Source organism: Lucilia cuprina, chromosome 2 (genome assembly GCF_022045245.1).
Source record: "Lucilia cuprina isolate Lc7/37 chromosome 2, ASM2204524v1, whole genome shotgun sequence".
Lineage (NCBI taxonomy): Eukaryota > Metazoa > Arthropoda > Insecta > Diptera > Calliphoridae > Lucilia > Lucilia cuprina.
In genome coordinates this window covers 9,250,298-9,263,917 of record NC_060950.1, presented here as the reverse complement: position 1 = coordinate 9,263,917, position 13,620 = coordinate 9,250,298, and the positions used below count along the sequence as shown (strand labels likewise).

Here is a 13,620-nt window from a genome sequence, read left to right as displayed (position 1 = left end):
TTAAAAATTTAGCCATGTTCATCTGTCTCTTTGTATGTAAGACTAAAAGCCGTGATACACGGTTGTCAGATCTTACAAAGTCTGAACTTACAATCGTCTGAACTTACAATTTTTTTCTTTTGTAACGTTGTCAGAAAAAGTATTATTGAAAATATTGCAAAATGAAAATTGTAAGTTGGCAGTGTTATTAGACATTTTCTGCACATTTTACTGTCAACGTTGTAAGATCTAACAACCGTCTATACATAGCATAAGTGCTTTACCTAAACATCAGAAACTTTGGATACACTATTGTGAGATTTGTTCAGAAAATGTCTAACAATCATGTCTTACAACTTTGTCAGAAAAAGGCGTTAGCAGTACATTCGAATACAATAATATTCTCAGATATCTTATAGTCATGTTAACACATTTTTTTACGAGATAATGGTCTGACAATTACTATTATTAGAAGTGTATGTATACACGGTTGTTAAATCATACATGGTTGGCAGAAAAATGGTTATCAACCGTGTCAACTTACAGTTTTTGTATATTGTAAAACAATAATATTTTCAGACATCTTACAATTGTCTTTACTATCCTAAACTGTGTATCACCCGACATTTACGCAAAACAAGTCGCTGCGAACACCGCAATGAGATTTGGTCATGCCAAAATCTTAGAACAAATTTGCATGAAATTAACTCTTGACTATGTCATACCTTAGCCGGTATTCGATTCGGGCTTTGCAGTTAGCATTCCGGATAGAATGAGCTACACTAATGGCCAATACATAATGGATGATTCCATTCAAATCTTCACTGATGAATCAAAAACACACGCAGGAGTAGGATGTGAAATTTACTGGGAACAGCTAAATTAAGACTTTCGGAAGGACTCCCTGACTTCTGCAGTGTATTACAGACTAAAATTATGACCATAAAAACTGCTGCAGAATACAGTCGGAACTATGGGATATCTAATAGAGAAATCCGTATATTTACTGATAGCAAAGCAGCCAATAAATCCCTAGAGAATGTGTATATCACGTCGAAAGTTGTCCAAGAATACCGCTCGTCTGTCGAGGAGATAGCGAGACATTCATCGGTTACCTTTGTGTGGGTTCCTGGACGTGGGGACATAGAAGGTAATAACCGTGCGAAAGACGGAAGTGCTCTACTGGTGACCGAGTTTGGCTGCAACATTGGCATATCCTACGTCAAAGGTTAACAGCTGATTGCAGACAAACTAAATACGATCGCAAATAGAAGATGGGAAAATGAACCCACCTGCCTGGAAACCTGTAAAATTTGGCCTAGAATGGACACGACACAGACAAACCATGTCATAAAATTGTCAAGAACCAATCTCAGGAACCTAATTGCGGTTATAACAGGACATTGGCCACTGGGCATTCATACGCAGAGGCTAAAACTTCCTTCATACAATGATTTTTGTACCAGCTGCATTGACGAGGAGGAAAATGACTGTACAGAGCACTTTCTATGGAAATGCTAAATCGACATACAATCGTAGACAAAAGCTGTCTATCTGATGCACATTCGGCAAGGATGAATAACTTCATCTTCAAGACCAAAAAGCTGAAATAATTCAGCCCTTTTCAATAAGGACAATTGGTGGAGTGTAAATGTTATGGTAACACAACGGGACCTATCTAGAACCAAGTGAGCTTTGCCTCGGGCGGCCACATTGCCAAATCTGCCAATGTTGTAAGATATGACAACTAAGTGTAAATAATTTGATGTACTGGCTACATAAAAACTATTTAATATTATAGCTTTAGTCCATAATAGTAATAAATATAAAAAAAGTTAAGTACATTGCCATCACATTTCCAAATCTGCCAATGTTGTAAGTTCTGACAACCGTGTAAACATAGTTCCTATTTGGGTACTTTTTTCATTTATTCCCCTTTCACTTATTAGTCATTCTACCAGAACATTAATTGTATTTAAATAATAGTACATGATGCCACTGATTAGTTCTTAGAAAATTTTTGGAAAACCCCATTAGAAAGTGATAGCACCAGCTTGTCTGTTTTTATACCCTACACTACTATAGTGGGGAGGGTATTATACATTTGTGCTGATGTTTGTAACACACATCTTAATGTATACTAATCGCCTATGAATCATTCTCAGAGTTGATTTTAATAAAATTTGGCACATCCAAGTTCTATTGAAAACATTTAAAATCTGCTCCTAAGTCCTAAGTCCCATACAATTTTTAACATACACACTGGTGTAGGGTATCATATGGTCAGCAATTCTCTCTTACTTGTTTATAATATGAGCTAAATATATTTGGGGAATTATCATTTAGCATTATTTATGTTTTTCTTTAAATAATCATATTTTTAAATAATCATCTATAATGATAAGAAATTTTGCAAATGAAAAGATCTCCAACCACCAAAGTTTAGTATAAATACATTCTCAACCAACCATTATACAAATAGTATTGTCAAAGTTTTATAAGTAACAAACAAGAAGAAAAATTTAAATTGTTTAAAATGAAATTTTTGGGAATTTTTGTACTCTGCTTTGTCTTTCTAATGCTGAGCTCTATAAAATCTACAGAAGCCGATGAAAGTTTAAATCAATTAAATGAAGGACTACAAAAGACATATAATGCTGACAATGGAGTCTTAATTTTAAATAGACAAAAACGTGGAACCTGCTCTTTTAGTTCTGCATTATGTGTGGTACATTGTAGAGTTAGAGGATATCCTGACGGCTACTGTTCGAGTAAGGGAATTTGCACATGTCGCAGATAATAAAAATAATCTGAAATTATAGAATTACATATTGTTAAATTAATTAATTTATAATAAAACAAATATTATTTTAATAAAATAAGAAATATTATAATCCGCATTTTGTTTTTGTTTGTTGACAAGTTGTGTATTAAAATTTTCAGTAGTTTCGTCTATACACTAGTACTATGTCCTGAGCCTGTTTGTGTGGCCATGTAAACCTTAACTATTTTTTCCTAATATTTACGAAAATTTCGTAAAAAATACGAAATATTATTTTTTTGGATTGAATATTCCTCAGGCTCGAGTTTGGGTCCCACTTGGACATAAGTTAGAAGAAAATAGAAGAAAAATGTAGTTGCGGCAACAATCATATTGCGGAAGATACCCCCTTCGGGAGAAATTGTGTATTTAGGGCGAAACTTCTAAGCAATACGAAAGTAATTCTTCTAGAAGATAAAAAAGAGCGAAATTGCTTGATAATCAGTTGTGTGTAAAAAAAAAGATATCTTCAGATAATCTTCTGGAAGATAAATGAAATATATCTTTATGATAAAAAAATAACAACAATTTGAAGATGAAATGTACAATTTATTAAAACATTTAAAAATACATTTTAAATTTGTATATTTAGAACATAATACGCTTCAGATCACAGGATAACTTTTTATGTTCCTCAATTTTAGGAACATTCATATGTGCAATTTTTATGTTCAAACTTTGTTTCAAATGTAAACTTACTTTTTCAAAGAATTGCGTGACCAATGTTTCGAGATTTACCAATATTTGTTTAATATTTCTTGTATGAAAATCCTAATTTCTAAATGTTCACATGAATGTCGTAGTTCCTCATGTAAAATTTGAAGATTCTAGCTCTAATTTTTCTATTTAATTCAAGCTTCTCATATAAAAGTCCGCCTTTTTTCCTACAAAATGTTCAGATGAATATTAAAGTATTTGTGCAATATAAGTAGTTCTATTAGTTTCCCAGTTAAACGTAATTTTGTATTTAATTCATATGGGAGGTACGAAGTACCCCATTGAAAGTCTGCCCGTTATACTCTAAATGTTCAGATGACTGTCAAAGTTCTTCAAGTAAAAGCGCTCATATGGAGGCTCCAAGACCCCCCCGAGATGACTTAAACTTATTCAGATGAATATATAAGTTTTTCGAGCAAAATTTTTAGTTTTATTAGTTTCCCAGATAAATGAATTTTTGTATTCAATTAATATTGGAGCTACCGCTCCCCTCATGGGTAATCCGCCAATTTATTACCCAAAATTATAACATGGATGTTAAAGTTATTCGTGCAAAATTTTAAGATTCTTATTGTACTAGTTTCCAAGATAAACGAATTTTTGTATTTAATGTATGTGGTAGGTGTCACGCCCCCTAATGCTAGGCCGCCCACATTTTATACTAAATAACCATATTGACACTAAAGTGGTTTCGAAAAAATTTGAGGACTCTGTTATATTATCTCAAATATACGGATTTTATATTTTCTTAATATGGGTGTGGCTTCTCGCCCACTCGTCTTGTCCAGACATAAAGGAATAGTAGTCTATAACGTCAAACATACAAACACACATTTATTTTATATACATTTGCTAATTAACGAATTTTTATTGTTATTTTTTCCTAAAAATAGGTCATAAATAATTTTTCGTAGTAATTTTCTTAAAAAAAAATAAACCATTGTTTTAGGAAAAAGTTCCCCTATATTTCAAAAACACTCAGTTCAAAAAGGTAAATATTTCTTATAAATTAAAATTTACTATAAATACACTCATAAGTTTCATATAACATCAGTATAGTAAACATTTTAATATCCACTCGTGTAAAATTTAAATTTTTACAATGAAATTGCTAGGAATTTTCATCATCAGCTTAAGCTTTCTCCTTCTGGTCTTTATAAAATCCTGCCAGGCAGAAGAATCTTTAAATCAATTGGACGAAGGACTATTGGAGGGATATGGTGTTGACAACGCAGGATTAACTTTGAATAGACAAAAGCGTTTGACATGCCAAATTAATCCTGCATTATGTGCCACACATTGTAAAATAAAAGGATATCGTCGTAGTTATTGTTCAAGACAAAAAGTTTGCACATGTCGCAGATAAATGATTTCTATAGAAATATGTAAAAATAACAGTTAATTAAAAATAAATATAAATTGTTAAAGCATTTCCATCGATTTATTTACTTAGAAATGAAATATGAACTTTTTACCTATTGGTCCTAGCAATTGTCCAAAGGACCTTTAATAAATAATAAATTAAATCTTTCTCAACAAAATATTTTTCTCGAAATCGGTCCTTTTTGTGCTAGGACTAGTTGAATAGTTACAGTTATTTGTAATATCGACAAGTAGTAAAGTATAGTCGGACATGGCCGACCATATGATCCCCTACACCATTGAGTATGTTAAAAATGTGTACTATTTTTAATAATATGACGTTTAAATTGTTTGCTTTAATTCCGAAATATTTCACAAATTTTTTGGAAAGAAAGTGATTTTTAAAAAGAAGGGTTATATGGGGCCAAGGGTAAATAAGGGTATAAATTTTGGTACATGATTTTACGTTTACATTAGAGTTATGTATGCTGAATTTCATCGTAATACTAGGCTTAAATAAAGTCCGATATTTACGAAAATCGGTAGAATTATTAAGACGTATATAGGACTAAGTTTTGCCGATTTTCTGTAGAGATACTACAATATTTAACATAATTATGAACTCAAAAGCCCTTTCCCGGGGGTAGGGTTGTATGGGGGTTAGGTGAAATAATGAAACAATTTCAACCACTTTAATTAATTGAGCCGAAAAGTTATGGTCCCAATTTCATCAAAATATCTTGAAAATTGTGACCTGTACCTTGCGTTTACATAGACAGCCAGACGGACGGAAATGGCTTAATTGACTCAGAAAGTCGATCGGTATACTTTAAGGTTGGTTTAGGACAAATATTTCTGAGCGTGTAGTTAGTTAAATTAGTTAGTCAGTTAGATAGATAGACAGACAGACAGACAGACAGACAGACAGACAGACAGACAGATAGATAGGTAGATAGATAGATAGATAGATAGATAGATAGATAGATAGATAGATAGATAGAAAGATAGATAGATAGATAGATAGATAGATAGATAGATAGATAGATAGATAGATAGATAGATAGATAGATAGATAGATAGATAGATAGATAGATAGATAGATAGATAGATAGATAGATAGATAGATAAGTTAGTTAGTTAGTTAGTTAGTTAGTTAGTTAGTTAGTTATATAGTTAGTTAGTTAGTTAGTTAGTTAGTTAGTTAGTTAGTTAGTTAGTTAGTCAGTTAGTTAGTAATAAGTGTTTCAAATTTAAAATGCACATAAATAATAAAAATCTCAAGTCCCCTTAAAGAAAAGTCGTAATTGAAAAAATATTTTGGGAAATTCAAAAGTACCTCTACTACACACATAATTACAATAAACGTGATCCAAGTCTTAAAATATCTGCAAAAAATAGACAATATTTTCAATAATTATTTTTTTAAGTAAATCCCCCTTTAAAAACACTTGGACAAACATAATTTGTTTATTATTACACTTTTAAAACTTTTGAATCACAAGTAAAGTATGAACAAAAGTGCCATTATATGCCCTTCTTGAAAAGATAAGAAAATCGGAATTAAAAAATCCCCTCCTGCTTAGCAATATTGAAACTTATATAAATGCATTAGGATTGTGATGATTGAAACAGTTTTCTCAAGACAGCAAACGTATCAAAATAGTGACAAAATGAAAGTAGCAAGAATTTTTGTAATATGTTTGGCTTTTCTATTACTGGCCGTTGTAAAAAATTCGGTGGCTCAAGAAAATCTAAATCATTTGGAAGAAAATTTTCAAGTGGTATATGATGATCGTAGTGGTGGTGCTCAAGAAACAAAAGTTTTGAATAGACAAAAACGTTTAACATGTGATATTGATCGCAGTTTCTGTGTGGCTCATTGTCTATTGAGAGGATTTAGACGTGGCTTTTGTACAGTGAAGAAAATTTGTGTTTGCCGACATTAGTTATAAAGTGGAAAAGTGTTTTTAAATAAATTTATAAAAAAATAGTATAAGATTTTGATAGAAAATGTATAAGTTTATTAAATAAATATATTTAGAAATTAAAGATATTTTGTATATTTTTTGTTATAAATATAATTTCAAAAAAATTTCCGAATTTTTCATGGTCCTTCCAGTCTGATGAAGATCAAATTTTTATTTGAAAATAATAATTGTTGTTATTTTGTACATATGAGTTTTTTTATAGTAAACATTAATAAATTTAGAACAATCTCTGGGGTTTTCCCAAGATGATTTCTATTATCACTGATAACTAACAATGTATTTATTTATTATTTCAAATTAATTAAAAATACATCAAAGTAAAATATTATTCATTCTTAGAAAAGTTTATGTCATTATGTACCAAAGAAATCCCCCTATAAATATTAACACACAATATACTAGTACTTTTTCAACTAAACTATAAATAATTGATCTTAAACTTTTTTTTATAATATTTAATAAAATACCACCATGAAGTTTATTTGGACTTTTGCTGTCTGCTTATTTATCGCATCAATAGTCTTTGCTAAATCTTCGCTAAATGGATTTCAAGGGAATTCTAGTCCTGATTTAAGTAGAGAATTTAAGGAAAACTTTAGTGAGCTCGAATTAAATAGACAAAAACGATTTACTTGCAATAGTTACGCGTGCAAAGCCCACTGTATTCTACAGGGACATAAAGGTGGATCCTGTGCTCGTATTAATCTATGCAAATGTCAACGTTAATTTTGAAAAATATAAATCGTAATTTTGAAAAAAAGAAAACTTGTTGAATTTTTTTTACAAAGTTAAGGTTAACAATATCCCAGCAATATTATGCTGGGATAAGTTGGTAAGTAGGCAAGTAATATTGGAGAATAGTGTAAGTAGTTACTTTTTGGGAGAATAACTTAATTATTTTTTCAGGATTTAAAACTGATTTTATAGTTATTTTTATATCTGCTAGTTTATGATTTCACTCAATGTCCCATTAAAAAGATATTTTATGATTATATCTGGAATGATTTCTACACATATGTAAATATGAAAATTTCTGAAAAAAAAACATCCAAACAACAAACTTATTTATTGTTATTATTGATATTGAATACGACAACTCATTACCAAGTAATTTATGAAATAACTACATTTCCTACAATATTCATTACCAAATGTTTTAAAATATTTTACTGGGATGTTACTAACTAACTAACTAACTAACTAACTAACTAACTAAATAACTAATAAACTATTTAACGAACAAACTAACTAGCTAGTTAACCAACTAACTAACGAACGAACCAACTATCGAAATAACTAACTAACTAAGTAACTAACTAACTAACTAACTAAATAACTAATAAACTATTTAGGAAAAATTGTGATAGAGATAGTAATGAAGATACAGATATAGAATATAGAATAATGAACATAGAATAACGATGAAATCAACACTGTATTTCAAGAAGAATCATAAAAAAACTAACTAACTAACTCACTGACTAAGGAAATAACGAACAAACTAACTAACTAATTAACAAATCAACTAACTTACTAATTAACTAACTACTTAACTAATTAACTAACCAACTAACTATCTAACCAACTGACTAACTACCTAGTTCAGAGTTTGTACAAATTACATATAATAAAACTGTTTTGAATCTGAACAAATTTTCAGAATCTGGACTAATTTCTTATATGAAATTCTAAAAAATGTGTGAAAAATTTCGGTTTAAGAAACTAATTCGGAAAATATTTCAGAATCTCAACGAATTTTCTATAAAAAATTAGTTCAGAATATGAAAAATGAAAAATTCTATAAGAAAGTGGTACAGAATCTAAACAAAAATGTCTATAAAAACTGTTAAAGTTTTCCGTAAGAAATTTGATAAGTCTGAGCAAATTTTCAATATAAAAATTATTCGCTTAAAAATAATTGGAGATAAGTTTAATTAATTCTCTCTGTGTTCTTTGACATTTCTCCTTTTGTTGACCATATGACTACAAGCTGTGTTTAGTTAACATTGTAGAAAAAAACAACAACAATTCCTTGTTATTTTTCGAAATAAACAAAGTGTTCTTCTTCAAATTCGAACATCGTTTGCGAAAAAAACAACAACTACATATTTTGACAGTTCCATTTAGCTCTCTCACAAATCAGTCGTTTACAATATGGCGGTCTGAAAGGTTGTGTACAGTGATTTAATGAAGAATTAGTGTGACAAGAGAAAAAAAAAAGAAATAAATCTATAAATTTTATATACAAATCAAAAAGAATAAATTACCAAAAAAAAGAAAAAGCAAATGCGTAAAAATCTCAGCATAATTAAGAAAAAAATAATTTAACAAATTGTTAAATAAAACGTTTTAATTAAAAGAATACAGATAGCAATTTAAATAGTGAATTAAAGAAGAAAAAAAAGAAAGAAATTTTCGTGTCTGGTTTTTACACAGATTTTTTTTGTCTATTGTAATAAGTTGCCCTCTAGAGTTTATCGCATCACTCAAGTGAAGTGAAGCTTTTGTTATTCGAGAATTTAGAAATTTTCAAGGTGAAGTGTTTTTTGTTATTGTTATTTTCTCGTTCGTGTTCCATTTTAGTAGATATGTATTTGCGTTTTGACTGTTTATGTCGCAAACCAAAACGTGTCTAATTTTTAACAAAAACAAAACAACGTTTCAATCGCCTTTAATGTGTATCTTTTGAATGCAGATTTTTTTCATCGTCTAGTTTGTGTTTTGTATTTGTGTGTGTGTGTGTGTTTAAAGGAGAATCAATATTTCTTTTGATTTTCTTTTTGTATTAAACAAAAAATGCTTTTGACAAAATGTTCTCATGACACCACCACAGACATTCTCCAATTGAAATCATCCTCATCGACAACATCCTCGACAAAGTTTTCTTCTAGCCGATTGCCCTTAAGAACAACAGCAGCAACAGCAACAACTACAACGTCAACAAGAACCAAACAATCGACATCTATAACAAAATGTCTGGATATTCTTTGTTATTATTGTTGTCTGCTCAGCAGTTGTACCGGCACAAAATGTCGCAATTCGTTGAAAATACGTCTGCGAAATAAATACAATTTATTTTTATTTTTGTTGATAAATTTATTGCTCAAGACATGTTGCGGCCAATTACTTATAAATGTACAAAATCAGGTAAGTTTCCAATAAGATTTTAAGAGTTTTTTTAACCAATTTCCTATTGGATTGTGGATTATTTTATATCTTGTTTTGATTTTGTTTTTCTCATAGAATTTTAAATTTTTGAAAAGATCTTGTTAACGAGTTGCCAGATGAGATGAAAAAAGTATGGAAAAAGATGTAGTAGGGTTCTACTTTCCGATTTTTTCGACTTTTTGACTATTTTCGACTTCTTTCTACTTTTTCCGACTATTTTTTGTCGACGTTTTTGGAACAAAATAGTCGAGTTCGACTTTTTTCGACAAAAAGTCGATTATTCGAAAGTCGATTTATGATGTAGTATTATAATCAGAACTAGTTGTTGTTATTGTATCAGCTCTAATGTGGCCGATAGTTCTTTCCTGGGGAAAAAACTTTCGGTTGATGCAGCTGTCGCTGGGTTGACAATCTTTGGCAGAGTATGACTCGGGTCGTTCCGGAGCGAAGATACAATTGTCGTAGGAACGATCAGAACTAGTAGTTCGAATTGCTTTTAATTCGGGTGAAAAACCTATGAATTTTACATTAGCGTGACATTAGAGAGATGTTGTTCATTTTTGGCAACTCTGAAGTATATCTAATCTTAGTTTAAGAAGCAATTAAAATCCAATATTTGGATGTCAAAAATAAAACACATTCTCTTTCACCAAAACTTTTTTACATCTCTTTTCATACTTTTAACTAAGTTTTCATTTGTAGGAAAATTGTTTGTTTTTAAAAGTGAATAGTATGTAATAGGATTTTTGATGTGATTAAGATGTAGTTTGTAAAGTATGAATTATTTTTACTGAGGTATTATCAGCTTAATTACAATTGGAACCGCTGACGACAAATCACAACAAAAGAGCGAGCGAAGAATTCAATTTAAGCGACTATTGACGGATCACATTTTTTTGAAGTTTATAAGAGCTGGTTTCTAAGTCAGTTAAACTAGGCTTAACTTGCTGTTAGATTAAACTCGAAACAAATTTAGGATGATTGTGCTTTCAGTTATGAATTTAAGTTCATTTAACTCTGTTAGTATTGCCAAGTTTTCACTTAAAAAAATAAACAACGAACAGCTGTTTTTGCAAATAATACATTTGTATAAAAATAAAAATTTTGAAAAAATGTTAAATGTTTTATTGTTTTTGTTAATTGTATTTTCACACTTATAACTTATGTTTAATTGGTCAGTAATACTCAGTTAAACTAAGATAATGAGTAACGCTACTGTTTACTGAAAAACACAAAACATTTATTAAAATAGGTTTAAACAAAGAATGTAGATTATCTTTATCTGAAAAACTCGCCCTAAGAGTAAAATCAAAGTAAAATAATGTTTTGTTTACAATTTTTTATGGAATTATTAAGAATGATTAAGAAATTATTCTGAATAAATGAATATTTAATACCTTTGGTACATCTCGATCTTCAAAACAAGTAAGAAGTTATAGTCGGGCGAGGCCGACCATATATTACCCTACACCTATATACCAATAAAATCTAATTTAATTTTCATAATAAAGCGTTAAGCTTGAATTGCACCTTGCATCAGATATACATAAGCCTATTGTTGTTTAATAAAAGTGTGGATATTTATGTAAAAATTTTGATGGCGGCTTCTTATAGAGGCTAGGGTTAAATGAGGCCCTATAATTATAAAGTTCATCAGGGTTGTTGTTGTAACAGCTTTAACTATACAATTTTTAAACCGGGGGTTCTGTATTTAGGTCCAAGCCAAGAAATTGGGCTATTTCAATAGGGTTAATACATAAATCCATTGGGCTAAGTAAAGTTGGGTGTGCTGAACAGTTGAATATGTGGTGGGTATTATGGGGACCCTGTCCACAAGCTGGGCATATATTGGGGACGGCACGGTCTATGCGGGACCAGTAGGCGTTGAGCCTGTTGCTCCATCCCGATCTCAGTTGTGCCAGAGGAACTCTTGTTTTCCCGGGCAGGTTCTTCTCTACTTCTGCTAAGGGCGTTGGGCGACCTCCAAAAACGACATTCATGCGGTAATCTGAAACTGCGGTATTGATGGCGTCTCTATGAATGTCGTTCAAAGCTGCTGTATACGAAGCTCGATCTAAGGGATTCTGAACATAACTTCATATGCTCTCTTCGTATACGCGAAGGTCCTTCCTGACATGCCTCGTGGGAGCATGCAACTGTGTGATGTTAAAGTTGGGATGCCTCCTCCGGTGACATCCCAGGAGGAACTATTTAGTCAGCATGACATTATGTCCCTTCGCTTCCTCATGTAGGTGGTGTTCTGAGGTTATTTGCATGCAGCCCGTTACAGTCCTTAGGGTAGCATTTTAGCAGCTTTGAATATTTCTCCACTGGGTATCACTCAGCGATGGAGACCACACTAGAGCAGCATAATTGACCACTGACCGGCCAATTTTTTATAGGTAGGCAACAATGTTTCTTTGTCATTTCCCCAAGTGTGTAAAGCTATATTTAAGTTTTCATTATGTACTAAAAATAAAAAAAAATTAATACAAATTTCAAATAAATTTTAAAAAATCATCTACGCACATTTTCTAAATATAAACCTCTCTAGAGAAAATAACGCACAATCGTCCTTGAACTTGTACTTCAGCTTTTTGTTACGTTCTCTACTAATACTGTAAAAGAACACACACATTCAATATACATACAGTCAAGTGCTCCTACTACAACAAAAAAGTTAAACCAACAGCAGCAACAACAACCAATGAAGAGAGAAAATAAACATAACCCATATCAAAAATGTTAATTCCCTATTCATATGCACTAACACAACAAACACTTCAAATATACACACACTTACTCATACTTATGCACTGACAACACAATCATATTTACAGTTTTTTTTTTACTTTATTTTTCTACTCTGACACCAATCCCACCCAAATACTTTTTAGTCGCCAGTTCTCCTTAGTCCTTGTTAAGCATGTTTATTTTTGTGTGTGTGTGTGTTTATAAATTTTCATTTTCTCACAGTTTAAACAGAATGAAAAAACTTTTCTATTTATACACACATATTTCACCTTTAGCCATTTTTATGTTTAAACATTTACCAACAGATGCAGAAGCACATAACTACATACTACTGACTGGATAAGTGTGTATTTTTACATTGTATGTGTTTTTGTGAATATTAAGTGCATTTGCATTCATTGCGTTTGTTGTGTTTTTTTAAGAGTCATGCTAATTTTTAATAAACATTTCAATTTAGTCTTGTTTATTTGTTTACCCTTAATAATGGAAAATTGTGCATTGCAGTGAGATGATGGCATTTTGCAAAATTTTGGTGCAAAATAATGGAAAAAATATTGATAGTGGTAATTATACCCTACACAACTTTAGTGGGAGCGTAATATTAGTCTGTGCTAATAGTCATCTTAAAGCATATCAAGCGAATCCCTTTACCCGTCGATTAAGGTTGTGTAGTATCGCCTATTGAGTAGACTATAGACTAGTCTATATACTAGACTCTATATCCTAGTCTATAATTTAGTCTATAGTCTAGTCTATAGTCTAGTCTATAGTCTAGTCTATAGTCTAGTCTATAGTCTAGTCTATAGTCTAGTCTATAGTCTAGTCTATAGT

At 30.9% G+C, this 13,620-nt stretch overlaps 1 protein-coding gene across 1 annotated transcript; it reads left to right on the top strand.

Moving 5' to 3' along the window:
- Positions 1–6,510: 6,510 nt before the first annotated feature.
- On the top strand, positions 6,511–7,135 carry LOC111680476 (sapecin-B-like). The gene has a single exon (XM_023442128.2). The coding sequence runs from the start codon at positions 6,550–6,552 to the stop codon at positions 6,823–6,825; it is 276 nt and encodes a 91-aa protein (XP_023297896.2). The 5' UTR covers positions 6,511–6,549; the 3' UTR covers positions 6,826–7,135.
- The last annotated feature ends 6,485 nt before the right edge of the window (positions 7,136–13,620 follow it).